Source organism: Brachycentrus maculatus, unplaced genomic scaffold (genome assembly GCF_059751285.1).
Source record: "Brachycentrus maculatus isolate JH-2025_06_01 unplaced genomic scaffold, ASM5975128v1 h1tg000326l, whole genome shotgun sequence".
Classification (NCBI taxonomy): Eukaryota; Metazoa; Arthropoda; class Insecta; order Trichoptera; family Brachycentridae; genus Brachycentrus; species Brachycentrus maculatus.
This window is the reverse complement of record NW_028281075.1, coordinates 3,013,658-3,027,500: the sequence shown is the minus strand read 5'-3', so window position 1 is coordinate 3,027,500 and position 13,843 is coordinate 3,013,658. Positions and strand designations below refer to the sequence as shown.

Here is a 13,843-nt window from a genome sequence, read left to right as displayed (position 1 = left end):
TGTTTGTATAATCCTTAAATAAAAAACAAAATTAAATTCAATTTAATTAAAATATCAATTTAATATCTATACGTAAGTATATATTTAAGCTTTTGGTATGGTTTGTTTCGTTCATACATTTCGTACTAAAATATACAAAAAAATGCAGCAATTAGCATGACATATTTTTTACAGAAACTGTAAAAAAAATATGACATGTTTGTAGGTGTAAAAACAACATGGTCAATTTTTAGCAGTAAATCATGGTAATACATTAAAGTCGTTCGTAAATTTAATGGGTACTTGTATTCACGTTTCGTCTAGAACTGGGCTTCTCAATTATTTGAAAAACAGTGCAGCAAGTTGTTATGGTACTTTGAAATTATTGCATTCATATTGTCATACATACCCGCCGATTATTTCGACTCCTAACCTGACCGCTTTCAAGTATTTGGCATACCTGATAATCCGCAACTAAAAGCCCAATATACGATAAATCGCAACATAATTTTCTCTAATCCTACCTGGACGCATATGACAGCCCATAAGCCCTGTAAATACTCAAATTTCCATATTATTTTTCATCTATGGTGAGATGTATTTTTTTTCTTTTATATAGTTTTATAAATAAGTAGTGTAATATGAGCTTTTTGGCAAGGGAAAACTTAGTGTGCGTACATTATGTGTTATAAATAAATGAAATACATTAATGAAATATAAATAAATGAAATACATGTGGTATCTTAATTAATAATTTAAAAAAATATTATTACAATAATGTATTCAGAAAATAACACAACCAAGTAATGATGAAGTTTATCCTGATATATTTTTAGGCAAACTGTTAAGCGTACTAAATGTATTACTAAACTGTGCCATGCTGTGAAAAAGGTTGAAAAGCGCTACTATGGTGAGTAGATTAATAAGTACACATTGCTCATGACCGTGCTGACATTTGTGATTGTGCCCAGAACACTGAGCACTGTTAATCTTGAATCCTGACCTACTCAAGCGCCGATGAGTTGCGAAGTACCTCCCACTGTCAATAATTAAAAAATTTACTCCGACCAAAACCGGTTCGGACACATCTTGATAGTCGATAAATCAAGATATTTATGTATGTAATTTTAATGTTAGGTGTTGGCACAGTAAAAAAATGATCGACATATCGCTCACTCCTTTCAAGAACGTCATAAATCAAAATACTTGATTTTTCAGGAGAACGATTTTAAAGTTTAAAAATAAAACACAATGTATTAAAAATAAATATCAAGCCACTTATTGAACTTTTTACCGTGCAACAGATCTTTTTAGGTAAAACCTGAAGGTTTTTTCTACATTTGAAAAATATTTAATTTATTTATAAAAATAACTAAACAATACATTGTCTTCAAAATGCAAAAACAACATTTCGTGCCCTGTAGCGGGTAAATATTATGTTAAAAATATGCCTCTTTTGCTGGGATATAGTACATTTTCTGGGCATTCCGAAAACATGCTCAACTGAAAATTGACGATTTTTGATTTATGACGTTCTTGAAAGGAGTGAGCGATATATTATGTTATTTACTATTAAACCACTCTAAGGACGGGAAAAGTATTTTTACCCTTTCGGTTGATTGATGCTTAAGCATCGGACGGAATCTTTGTTGGAAAAATTGTTTTAAATTGTTAATTTTTCTTTACTTTTTGTTGTACTTTAGCAAATAAGTATTTTTCGGCATGTAAGTATTTCGGCTTAACATAGGCTATGCCTAAAGAGCCAAAATGCAGATAAATTATATGGACATTAATTTTTAAAAACACCCGTCCTAAGTGCATTAAGTTAGGGTAGCCATATTTTCCCGGCACCCCATCGGAGCGTTTTTCTTGCGTCATTTTCAGATTTCCAGAATTATACAGTATTTTTCAGGATTTTCAGGAACCTACAAACTTAGGGGGAAAGATTCGGTATGCTCATTTTTTCTGGATTTCTCAATACCTAAAATGTTTTTGTAGGCAGGGTTGATGGAGGTATTTTGATTGTCAACGCATACACTAAGGTGTTTTTTATAACCAATTTATTTTTCGTAACCCTATGTTGGTCATTCTTGTGGGTATTATTTTGTGGTATCAACTATTATAATTGAATTCACCTTAATTTTAATAATGATTTATTTTTTTAAAATTGAAACCCTTATTCGCACCCGATAATGCATAGGGTACTGCATCATTTAAACGCAGTGTTATCTTGATCGTTAAAACATGAAGGAAGGGTGATCAGCCCTCCGCTTCAGGCACCATTCTTGGGTAATATTGAATCTCCGCCGATCCTGGGAGTTTAAATCACCGAATCCCTAGGGTTCGATCGAGGTAAAGAACAGTTGGTTTAGTTTTTAAAATTTGAGCTTACCTTTGGTCCCACTTAACGGTAAGCCTCTTGCGACGTAGCCTGCGTTGCAGCCGCATGCGAGGGCGCTGGGCCATGCGGGCCGCGTGCGGAGGTTCTGGCTCTGAGCTGCCGAACAGCTGCAGCAAGGTGTCTGCTTCTAGCGCCTGCATCTACAGTAGCAACAAAACCACACATCATTATTTTTACTAACTTAATTGCTTCAGACTTCTTCTTGTGTCCAGTATTGAAAAAAATCTCCCTCTTGGACTTTCACAGCTCTCTGTTGGACGCGACTCTCTTCCAGTGTAGGTCCACCATTTTTTTAATGTCACCAGACCATCTTGTCTTGGGCCTACCAACGCCTCTACGTCCTATTGTAGGTCTCCATTCAAGCACCTTTTATCTATCCTCAGACATACACATATGACCTGCCCAGTTTCAGTTTTGAGCCTTCTTCTTGTGTCCGGTATTGAACAAAGGCCTCCCTCTTGGACTTCTACAGTTGTCTGTTGTAAGCGACTCCCTTCCAGTGCAGGCCCGCCACGTGTTTTATGTCATCGGACCATCGTTGTCGTTATTAGACTACCAACGCTTCTACATCTCGTTCTAGACCTCCAGTCAAGCATCTTTTTGCTCCATGTATCCTCACACATAAGTGCCACATGACTTGCCAAGCTTTTTTTCCGTGGTTCTTTAAGCCACATCTGATACCTTGGTCTTTTCCCGTACCTATCTAAACATTCGTCTTTCGGTCCTCAAGAGATATATTTAGCATCTTTCTCTGCATTGCTCTTTGTGTTACCCGGAGTTTATATATGATTCGTTTTGTTAGGGTTAATATCTCAAATCCATATGTGAGGACTGGGAGTACACATATAAAGAATATTTTCTTTTTCAGATGGATAGGAATGTTTCGGGATTTTAGGACATTTGATAATTTCCCAAATGCAGCCCATCCTAAAGCTTTTTGCCTTTCCAGTTCGGCTTCTTTATTATCCCTTCTCAGTTTGACAGTGTGACCCAAAAAGACAGGATATTGTTATAGTATGTATTTTATTTACATTATTATTTTGATATTTAACACTGATTTGAGTCTATCAAGTTGTAAACTTGATAATAAAGTGCTCGAATCGTTGTTAAGCTGAACTTTATTTTAAATATAATATTTGAATTTGTTGAATAAAGGGGGATCATGAAAAACGAATAACGTGATCGTAGCTCTAAACAGATCATGAAATTGTTATTTAACAATATTTAAGCATGTGAATATTGAGGTTCACCCTCCATTATCGGCACAAATTTATTTATTTTAAAAAATACAAAAAAAAAAATCGTGACTATTGTTTCCTGTTGATTGTCAATCTACTGTGAAGATTAAATGGACTGAGGGTCCTTATATAGCTTCTCACTTAAGTCGTGTTAATTGAAGACCCAAATCATCAAAAGATAAAAATATTATTATGAAAGATGAGTGCTTTAAAAAGTCGAATTGGAGTAAATCGTTTTGAGAACCATAAGGTAATTATATATAATAATATGTATACAGGAAGATGAAATTGTATTTTCATGGATGAGTGGACCGACACCGGCAGTCAGAGGGTTAATGCTCTTACCTGAAGTAGATATTGACCAATTTTAGCGGAAGTTTTGAACGTCTTCATCTCATTGCTATTGAATTCCTCCAATAATGTGGCGTTATTTAGACCTAGAAAAAATAAATAAAAATATATAAATAATAAACTTTGAATAAATTTGTACGTGTATATATATTTTTTTGAGGTTAGATTTTTCCACCGTAACCTAAAACTCATATCCTATGTAAACTCACAACTAAAATAAAGATTTTTTTGATGTCTCACGCTTACGGGCTGATGTCTCACGCTTACGACCGTCAGCCCTAGGTTAGTAAATAAAAAGCTTCCCTTATCTCACCATAGATGTCTCTAGTGCCTTCAAACACTATGTTTCAAGTTTAATCAATATATTTAGGAGTTTATTAAGAATTTTAATAAATAAGATAATTTTATATTAATAAGAATTTTAGTAGAGTGGTTGTCAATCATGGGTAGAATTGGTGAAAGTTACATGTGAGTAAAGTAATCATTTAACCAGCCTATGACGGTCGCAAGCCATGTAAATGTCCAGAGTTCCATAATCATTTTCATCCATGTTAAGATGTTAAAAATAATTTTAAAAATAACTCCTAATTGGAGGTAATCCAGATTTGCGAACAAGTATTAGGACATTATCAGAATGTTAAAATAATGAGTGAGGAAATCTCGATGAAACTCGCAAAACCTACTCGCGATTCAAAATGGCTTCTGATTGAACAACATAATGTTTCCGTTAATATTTTGTGAAGCTATTCCATTGTTTGGGTATCGAGCTAAATCTTTGTGCAACAAAGTTGCCAAAGGAAAACAATGTAATAAACCGCAGGCAAAGTGGTCAATTTCTCGATTACAAATCATACAACACCCAGGAACAATTTAATTTTTTAACGACGGACTCGTACATTGTTTGTATGCGGGTATATATTTTTCCCCTTACAATGTAGTCGATATCCGTACCGATTTGTACTAAGTATTGTTAGGGAACGAAAATATTGCTATGTTGGTGTATATATTAGGTAAGTCCATAAGTTCATAAGCACTTATAGTATAAGGCGTCGTCCTAATACAACGCGAATACGTGATCATCGCGCGATTATGTCTTGTCGGTGGTGTTTTTTTTTACATGTTTTATTTTAAAATTATTTTTGTCGATTTAACATAAAATACACACATATTTTCATAATAATAACTCTTAGTCATTTACCCATTTAAATTAAAATAATAAATCGTGTTTTATTGTATTAAAAAAACACGCAAGAACTTTTAGACCTACCTAACATATTTTATATTGAAAGATTTGTGCGGGACAATATGATTGAACGCGGTTTCTGGCTGAGGTTACCAGCGCACTCAGGTAATATCCTAACTGTTTATTACTCATCAATGAATAAAAAGTGAACGGCAAAGATAGATAGGAATCGATTTATCCGTGGAATTGTTATTATTTCGTTGCTCTCCAATTCAGCTGCGGCTATTAATATTTCGAATGAAAATAACGATTTTCAAATCGATTTACACTTATACGAGTATACGTACTTAATGCAGAATTATAACAAAATTAATTACGACGGTTACCGCGTTTGATACCATGCTGGATATTCCGTGTTCAATTCCCAGGGGGGAGGATCAAAGTTAGTATAAAAGATTTTTTATGGTAATATTTATTTACTCGTCATATAGTAAGCCTCCGTAGGTTAACGGTCAGCACCTTCGACACGTAAAAATTGGTCATTTTGAATAATATTACAGCTTTACACAACTTAGTTTTCGCAGAAACAAAATGTGCTCTCTTTTTCTCGTTTCACTTTTTTTTTCAACTTCTATTTTGTAGTATTACGTATAACTAATTTTAAGATGTTATTGATCAATACTTCTAAATTTCGACGTTTAACTAAACGAAAAAAAAAACATAATATGAATCGATAAAAATTGTACAACTTTGAAGGAATCCCTAACATACTGTCCAAAATGTATCTGATACTTTTACGTTAAATTCTGAACACTTACAAACAAACAATGAAACGTGGACCCAACATTTCAAATTCTTACCGGGTTTTGATCTGCCCTGAACGGCATCGGTACAGCTGAACAGAGTAAGAGCGGAGCAGGGTTGCTGCAACTTCTTATTCTGTAGATGGGAGAATCGGAACAGCTCTGATTGTAAGTGTGGAGCTGAGCAGACTATAAGACACAAAGTGTAGGACTGCTGGCTCAAAGATTTTGGCGGTGACCTTCGGGATATCCATGAGGCGACCCCGGAGGCGGTGGACTGGCTAACAAAACTTTAGCCAAGACTCTAATCCCATGACACAACCCATATAGAGGAAGAAGAAGCCAGAACCACACGCAAAGTAAAGTAAAAAAATAGGTACGTCCGGTACGAAGATCCGGTATTTTTCGGTATAGCCTATAAATCGGATTTTGGTAACCAAAGGGTTAATGCAGTGGTTTTAAACCTTTTTGAAGTCTGAGAGCTCATAAGGAAAATTCGCGGTTCACCGAAACTAAAAATCCAATGATAACACTTATTAAAAATAAAACTGATTATTTTATTACAGACAAGTTGAAAATTCCATTAATTTAAAAAAATAACCACAAATAAAACATAAATACTTCAATAAAACTTTTTGCGACGAAAATGATTTCATGTGACATCTGAGCTTGTGAGCTTTTGCGAATTTCAGTGATATTTTCATTTTTCAAATCCTTATCCGCACCCCAATGGTGGATAGGGCACTGCATTATATAAACACAGTATTATCTTAATCGTTAACATACGAAGGAAAGGTGATCAGCCCTCCACTTCAGGTACCAGTCCAGGGTAATATTGAATAAATATTAGAGTAAAAAAATCACTATTTCAAATCATATTTATTTGACCCCCCCCCCTCTGGGAATCGAACCCGGGACCTCCAGAACGGTAGCCGAGCGTGCTGACCATTACACTACGGAGGCGAACAAAAATAAAAGTGATATTAGGTCTAATATATTAAGTTACTCTCATTTCTTCATCCAAATTGCTAAGTCAAGGTTCACAAACCCTTTCAATGAGCCTATCGTTGATGGAGCACCGTCTGTACAAATTCATACACATAATTCCCATAATATTTTCAATTGTTCTAAGTATGATGATATAGAATAAAGGATATTTTGACCGCCGTTGTGAGGTGAGAGCACACAACTTCACTTTGCAAGGGTACTGCCATCTAGCCATTATATTTGCAATTAAAATCGCACAATAAAGCAATGAGCCAACATTAAATTTTGGTTTTTATAATTTCGCTGAGCACTTGCAACAAGCTCGCGGAGCACTGGTTAAGAACCACTGAGATAATGCATGGTTCAATGTCGATCAGGATGATATGTAGTATACAGATTATGTTCCAAGGACGCGCCTCATTATACTGACGGTGGTTGGTTGACCCAATGGCTTCAGATTATAATTGAGCAGCGGTCACCGTATAATATTACCGCCTATTCAACCTTTTTCAAATAAGTAATGAGCTTGACTGATTCCTTGGTTTTATCATATACCAATATACATAGATCATCAAATCGTATCAGGTATTGAATTACAAGTCATTTCATCTGTCGTAAGTATTTTGCAATTGCCAAATATTCCTAATTAATATTATTGTTAAAATTTTTCATTTTTAATTAATGTATTACTTAGTAAATACCACTTTTTCTTAAAATCTACTGAGACACGTGTTTCGATGCATTCCGCATTATTTTCAATCACCGTATGTGAAGCTAGTTCCAAATTTTAGAGTTGGGTCCTTGGGACGTTGAAGGTTCAAGAGGGGGTTTCTTATTTTTATTTATTAATTTAATTTTTATTTCTTATCAGAGGGAACATAGACAAAAAGGGGGAGGCTTAAGTCATTGTCATATTGTTAATTATGGGTTTATTGTCATTTATATTCTTGTGAATTTCTATTGTTTCAAAATGTTGCAGTTTATGGTTTTTCGTATTGATTATTTTTAGGATTTCTAAATATTTACAAATTTAATATATTTTCATTAATGTTTTACTTAGTAAATATTCATAGTATTTACTAAGAAAAACATGAATTAAAAATATATTAAATTTGACTCAGTAAGGACAGGTTTGGTAAGGTTAGGTTTAGCAGTTTTAGCGAAATCGAATTTACGAACACATACGAACGTACGTGATACGCGCGGTTTTTCTTCACCATTCCGCGCCAACCCGTATGGCCTACGCGCACGAGAAAGGATATCTGTTCTAAAAATATTTAATTCGTACCGGATACAATCACAATTTTTTTGTCATGTTTCATGCTTGATAATATTTTGTGAAAACAAACGTTTTGATTTTTTATCTTTTTTATAAAAAATATGCCTGAAAACAACTCAAAGGTAGGGTGGTTAAAAGCCTTTACAACATTTTAGGTGTGCCCAAATACGTCACAAAATCTGTATTATCTCCAATTACAGGAGTTATTTTCATTTTATTTTTTGACATCAAAGATGAAGAAGAATATGGAATGTTACACGTGTGTAAAGTGACCACTTTAACCACCCTATGACGGTCGTCAGCCCCGTAAATGCCCAGACATCCATATACTTCTTCATCTTTGATGGGATGTCAAAAAAATAATATGGTTAAAAGCCGATTATGTTATTCTCACCTGAGGACGTGGAGTGATTCAGCGCTGTGTGGTAAACCGACCACGACACGGTGGAGGAGCAGGGGGTGAGGGTGATGGAGAGGGGGATGTTTTCCCGATCCGATACCAACACGACCCTGAAACCAAAATAACACAGAGGGCGTCTATATATTTAGAGCGACGAACAAAATGTCAGGGTAAAGGTCAAAGTTGAAACAGGGAGGGAAATAAAAAAGCCTGCCTAATTCGGTAATTTTATAAATTGAAGCTTAGCACAAATTGAATTGCTAATTTAGCAATTTGTACATATTATCTATATTAAATTGCTAAAGGGGAGGAGATGGAAGCATCCAAATTTCCCCACATTGCGCTTTACGGCCAACCTAAAGGTAGACGACTCACGGACAGACCACCAAAGAGATGGATCGACAGCTGGGAATCGAAATCGCAGGAGGCTAATCTCTCTTAGAAACAGGCCACGAGGCTTACACCAAGCAGAAGTAGAAGAAGAAGAAAACCTTTATGTAAATTTAATAATAATAAAACCCTTTTCCGCACCCCAATGGTGCATAGGGCACTGCGTCATATAAACGCAGTGTTATCTTGATCGTTTACACATGAAGGAAAGGTGATCAGCCCTCCGCTCCAGGTACCAGTCCAGGGTAATATTGAATAAATATGACAGTGAAAAATCACTTATATTTATTTTACCCCCCCTGGGAATCGAACCCGGGACCTCCAGAACGGTAGCCAAGCGTGCTAACCATTACACTACGGAGGCGAACATATATGTACATTTAGATACTCATAATTCTCCTTTCTCTTTACTTTTAAAACTTTTTTTCCTTTTAATTTAACATTTTAATATGATAATTGTTTTACAAGATTTAGAGTGTGTCCAAATTCTAGTTCGCAAATCTGAAATTTCTCCAATTAGGAGTTGTTTTTGCATTATTTTTTGACATCTCAACAAAGATGAAAAATAATGAATACTGAAGTCTGGGCATTTACAACCTAAGACCTAAAATTATGGCTATGAAAATAAAATCGTGAAACCTTTTATTTTAATATCCGTAAATTTTAAGCATATTTCTTACCTACTTACCTTTCGTGAAGATCATTAACCTGTATTCTATATTCAATGAGTATGTACGTCATCAAAGCACAATTAAATGTCTAATCCATACCAATTGTGCAAAGAAAAAAGGCCCTTTTAACCAATATACTTTTCTTGTTATTTACGTAACAATTTTATTTATTGTATACGAAGTATTCGGTATTAAGGCAAGCTTAAAATAGTTCTATCTCTGAAAGGAAAAATGTTTTCCTTAAAGCACCAAAGTATTATATTACTTATTCGAAATTCGGAAACACGAAGGCTCTATTGAAAGGAGGCGCCAAATCAGATATGATTTTCCAAACTTTGAGTCCCATATAAATATCGGTAAACCTTGATACTTCCTTTTTATATGAAAAGTATTTTTATTTCAATATTTTTATCTATATAGATAAAAATATTTATAAAAATGAGATGATATTATCTCACTTTTATTGACTTATCCAAGCATTTTTCTTGGATAAGTAAATAAAAATGATATTAAGTCAAAAAAAGGTATTTATATTTTAGATTTATATGAAGCAAAAATAAATAAAAATTGAGAATATACTGGATATTAAAGGAATTCATTTATTAATTATGCCATATGTTCGTTAAAAAGCATTATAACATATATATATATATATATATATATATATATATATATATATATATATATATATATATATATATATATATATATACATATATATTTATATAAATACATATATATATATATATATATACATATATATATATATATATATATATATATATATATATATATATATATATATATATATATATATATATATATATATATATACATATGTATATATATTTATTCACTAGCGTAAGACCAATTATGAGATATTTAAGTGGCCTTATACAATATATCTCAAAAGAGGTTTTATACGATTATAATACTTTATAAGATTAAAACACAAATAAGTTTATAAGATTTGAGATTGTTAAACAAAAATTGAAATTGTTAGTTGAACAAACTGACGTTTACAATTTTCATATAGATTGCATTTGGATTTGGAAAAAAAAATATTTATATTTTTTTACAACATTTTGAGTGTGTCCAAATACTTGTTCACAAAATCTGAATTATCTCCAATTACAGGAGTTATTTTCATATAATTTTTTGACATCTCATCAAAGATGAAGAAGAATATGGAAGTCTGGGCATAATATAAGAGTTTCTGCTTAATAAAAAGCTTCTTTACATCTCACCAATAGATGTCTCTAGTGAAGTTTTAGTGATTCATGAACAAAGTTTCTAAATTGGTTAATATATATAGAACTTCCAAGAATTTGAGTAGTGTGGTTGTCAATAATGGGTAGAATTGGTGAATGTTACACGTGTGTAAAGTGATCACTTAAACCAGCCTATGACGGTCGTAAGCCCCGTAAATGCCCAGACTTCCATATTCTTCTTCATCTTTGATGAGATGTCAAAAAATAATATTTATATTTTTTAATTATATAAATAATTTGATATTTTTTTAAACCACATTACATTTTATTCTTATAAATTTAAGTAATTGTATTTGTTGATTAAGAAATATAAAAGGTATTATTACCATATTAGTAAATGTATATTTAAAAATGTATAAAGGTATTTATTACTGCCATGTTTATGTTATTTTTTATTATTTATAAAACTTTTAGTTACTAAACGTGCATTATTTATACTGACGCCTCACAGGCGAACATGAGTATTTAAGGGTATATAAAATAACCTCAGTATGCCAGGCTAAAGTGAACGTGACATAAATAACGTCAGTCAATATTCTGAAAGGAGAAATGTCGAGATCTCATTCTAAAAATAGAAGAAAACCATTCCTGTGATGGAGATTGTCTCTCGTCTAGATATCGAGTGTAATTCCCACAAATGCGTCATCTTACGACGTCATAACTTGCTTCTCATTCTGAGCACTCATATTATAACTTTCACTAAAAAAATTAAATTTTAGGAAGTACGTTTTCTAGTGATGGAAAGATTGATAAAGATATAGAAAGGAGAGTGAATACTGGGAACAGAGTGAACGGTGCACTGAAATCAGTTTTAGCAAATAAAAACCTTTCCGCGAAAGCTAAACTGGCAATACACAATGGAGTCCTGGTTCCAACCCTAAGTGTGGATAAGAAGGATGGAGCAAAATATAGATGAAATAGACTTAACGCAGTCGAAATGCGATCTCTCAGAGGAATATGCGGCAAAACGATGTATGACAGATGTTCGAATGGTGAAATAAGGAAGGGATGCTATAAGCACACTCAACTATTAGCACATTTAACATATTACTATTAGCACATTTGAGCATATTCATTAATTTAGAACAAAGAAAATAAAAAATATTCAGTAGTTGTAATATGCATAAAAATGATAACACCATGGCAGTGGCGTTAATAGTAAAAATGACTATTTATTTGATTTTTTATTAGGTTATAGTCGTATCTCATGCGTGAATGAGTGCATCTCGAACTGCAGTCAGTGTTGCTATAATTAGGTTGTTCTTCCTCCGAGCCCTTCCAATCATATTACGAGTGTGCAAAGATATTATGTATTTAAAAGCGATAAATTTCTCATACAAAGTCCGTTTAACATTTCCTCGAATTATAATCTGCCATTTACGAGAAGACCGATAAATCACGCGACAGATGTTCAGTTTTAACATAAATAATTGCACAATTTCTGGAGGCTAAATTCATTTGACTTTGACGAAGTGCACAAAATGCGAATCGAGTAAAAAAAATGACCGCTTCATAGAAGCGTTGCATCGCATAAATCAAGCCGGCCAGAAATACGCGCGACGAAAAATGGAGCGAAAGAGACTTGCCACTTTACACATTACATACGTAGATAATGTATCATAATTAGGCTTACCATAATAATGGAGCTCTTGACCGGGACAGGTAGGGAAAAGAAAAAATAGTGGGACCTCTTATAACGAGCATAATTCGTCCCAGCATCTTACTCGTTTAGCGAAATATTTCTTCCCATAGAAATCAATGTAAAATACGATAATGCGTTCCGTAATATTTTTATTAAAGTTTATTTAAATTGTAATTTTTATGAAAGTTTATTTACATAAAATTACTTATACATTTTAATGAGTGTAACAACTTTGAATACAATTTAAATTAAAAAAAAAAAAAACAAAAAAAAAAAAATATTTGTGATAATTAATAAATTTCTTGAATGTTTTTCGCAGATACTTTGTGGCACATTTTATGAACTTTATAAAATAAAACAACTTTGTTTTAACCACTTTTTTATTATAAGTACACTTTAACCTACCGCTTTTGAAAGAACCTTGTCATCATTAGAGTTTGTTAAATTCTTAACATCTTGATGTTTTAGAATTTAATAAACCCTGATGATGACAAGGTTCTTGTCGAAACCGGTAGGTTGAAGTGTACTAATATTAAAAAAGTGGTTAAAACAAAGTTGTTTAATTTTATAAAAAAAAAAAAAAATTGTTTTTAACTAGAAAACTGTCTAAGGACATTTGTTTTTGTTGTCCAATTCATATTAAAATTTCGGCGATGCCGAAACTGTTTTTCCATAATTCTATGTAAAAAATGCACCGTCTGAATAGATTAATAGACAGGGCTCGCAAAAACCGGGACAAAATCTAAACCGGCCGGGACTCCGGGACCCGTGTCTGAAACCGGGACAATCCCGGTCAAACCGGGACGTATGGTAAGCCTAATCATAATGTAACTTTGCGATGTAGTTTTATTTTGGCGATCTGCGGAAAATGAAACGGTTAAGTTCGCGCCGTTCGCAGTTTTCGAACAAAGGCAATTATTTATGCTTTGGGCAATATTGCAACTGACAGATTCTACAGTTCGTTTCCAAAGCTGTGATATTTTTGCACGGTCCATGCCGCAAATACTAAAAGATATCATTTCGTTCACTCGTGAAGATGCCATGTTAACGGGAATAAGCATCAATCGCAGGGTTAGCTAATATAATGTTTTGCAAGTCATTTTTTACCATCTAAAAAAAAGAATACTACACAATACTAGTCGAATGAGCTTCTTGTAAATTAAGCGATGAATAACTGGAAAAAATTCTAACAAGAGATTTACGGCAATTGTATTCTAGTATTTGCATTTTAAAAAGTTGAATAGGATA

At 33.2% G+C, this 13,843-nt stretch overlaps 1 protein-coding gene across 1 annotated transcript in view; it reads right to left on the bottom strand.

Moving 5' to 3' along the window:
- LOC148304294 (protein NDNF-like) overlaps nucleotides 1-13,843 on the bottom strand; it is a 46,920-nt gene that overhangs the window by 15,316 nt on the left and 17,761 nt on the right. The window contains exons 3-5 of the mRNA XM_088268631.1: nucleotides 8,616-8,731; nucleotides 3,964-4,055; nucleotides 2,372-2,520 (exon numbers count right to left, since the gene is read on the bottom strand). Of these exons, the coding sequence (XP_088124757.1) occupies nucleotides 2,372-2,520; nucleotides 3,964-4,055; nucleotides 8,616-8,731 (357 nt within the window). The remainder of the gene's footprint in view (nucleotides 1-2,371; nucleotides 2,521-3,963; nucleotides 4,056-8,615; nucleotides 8,732-13,843) is intronic.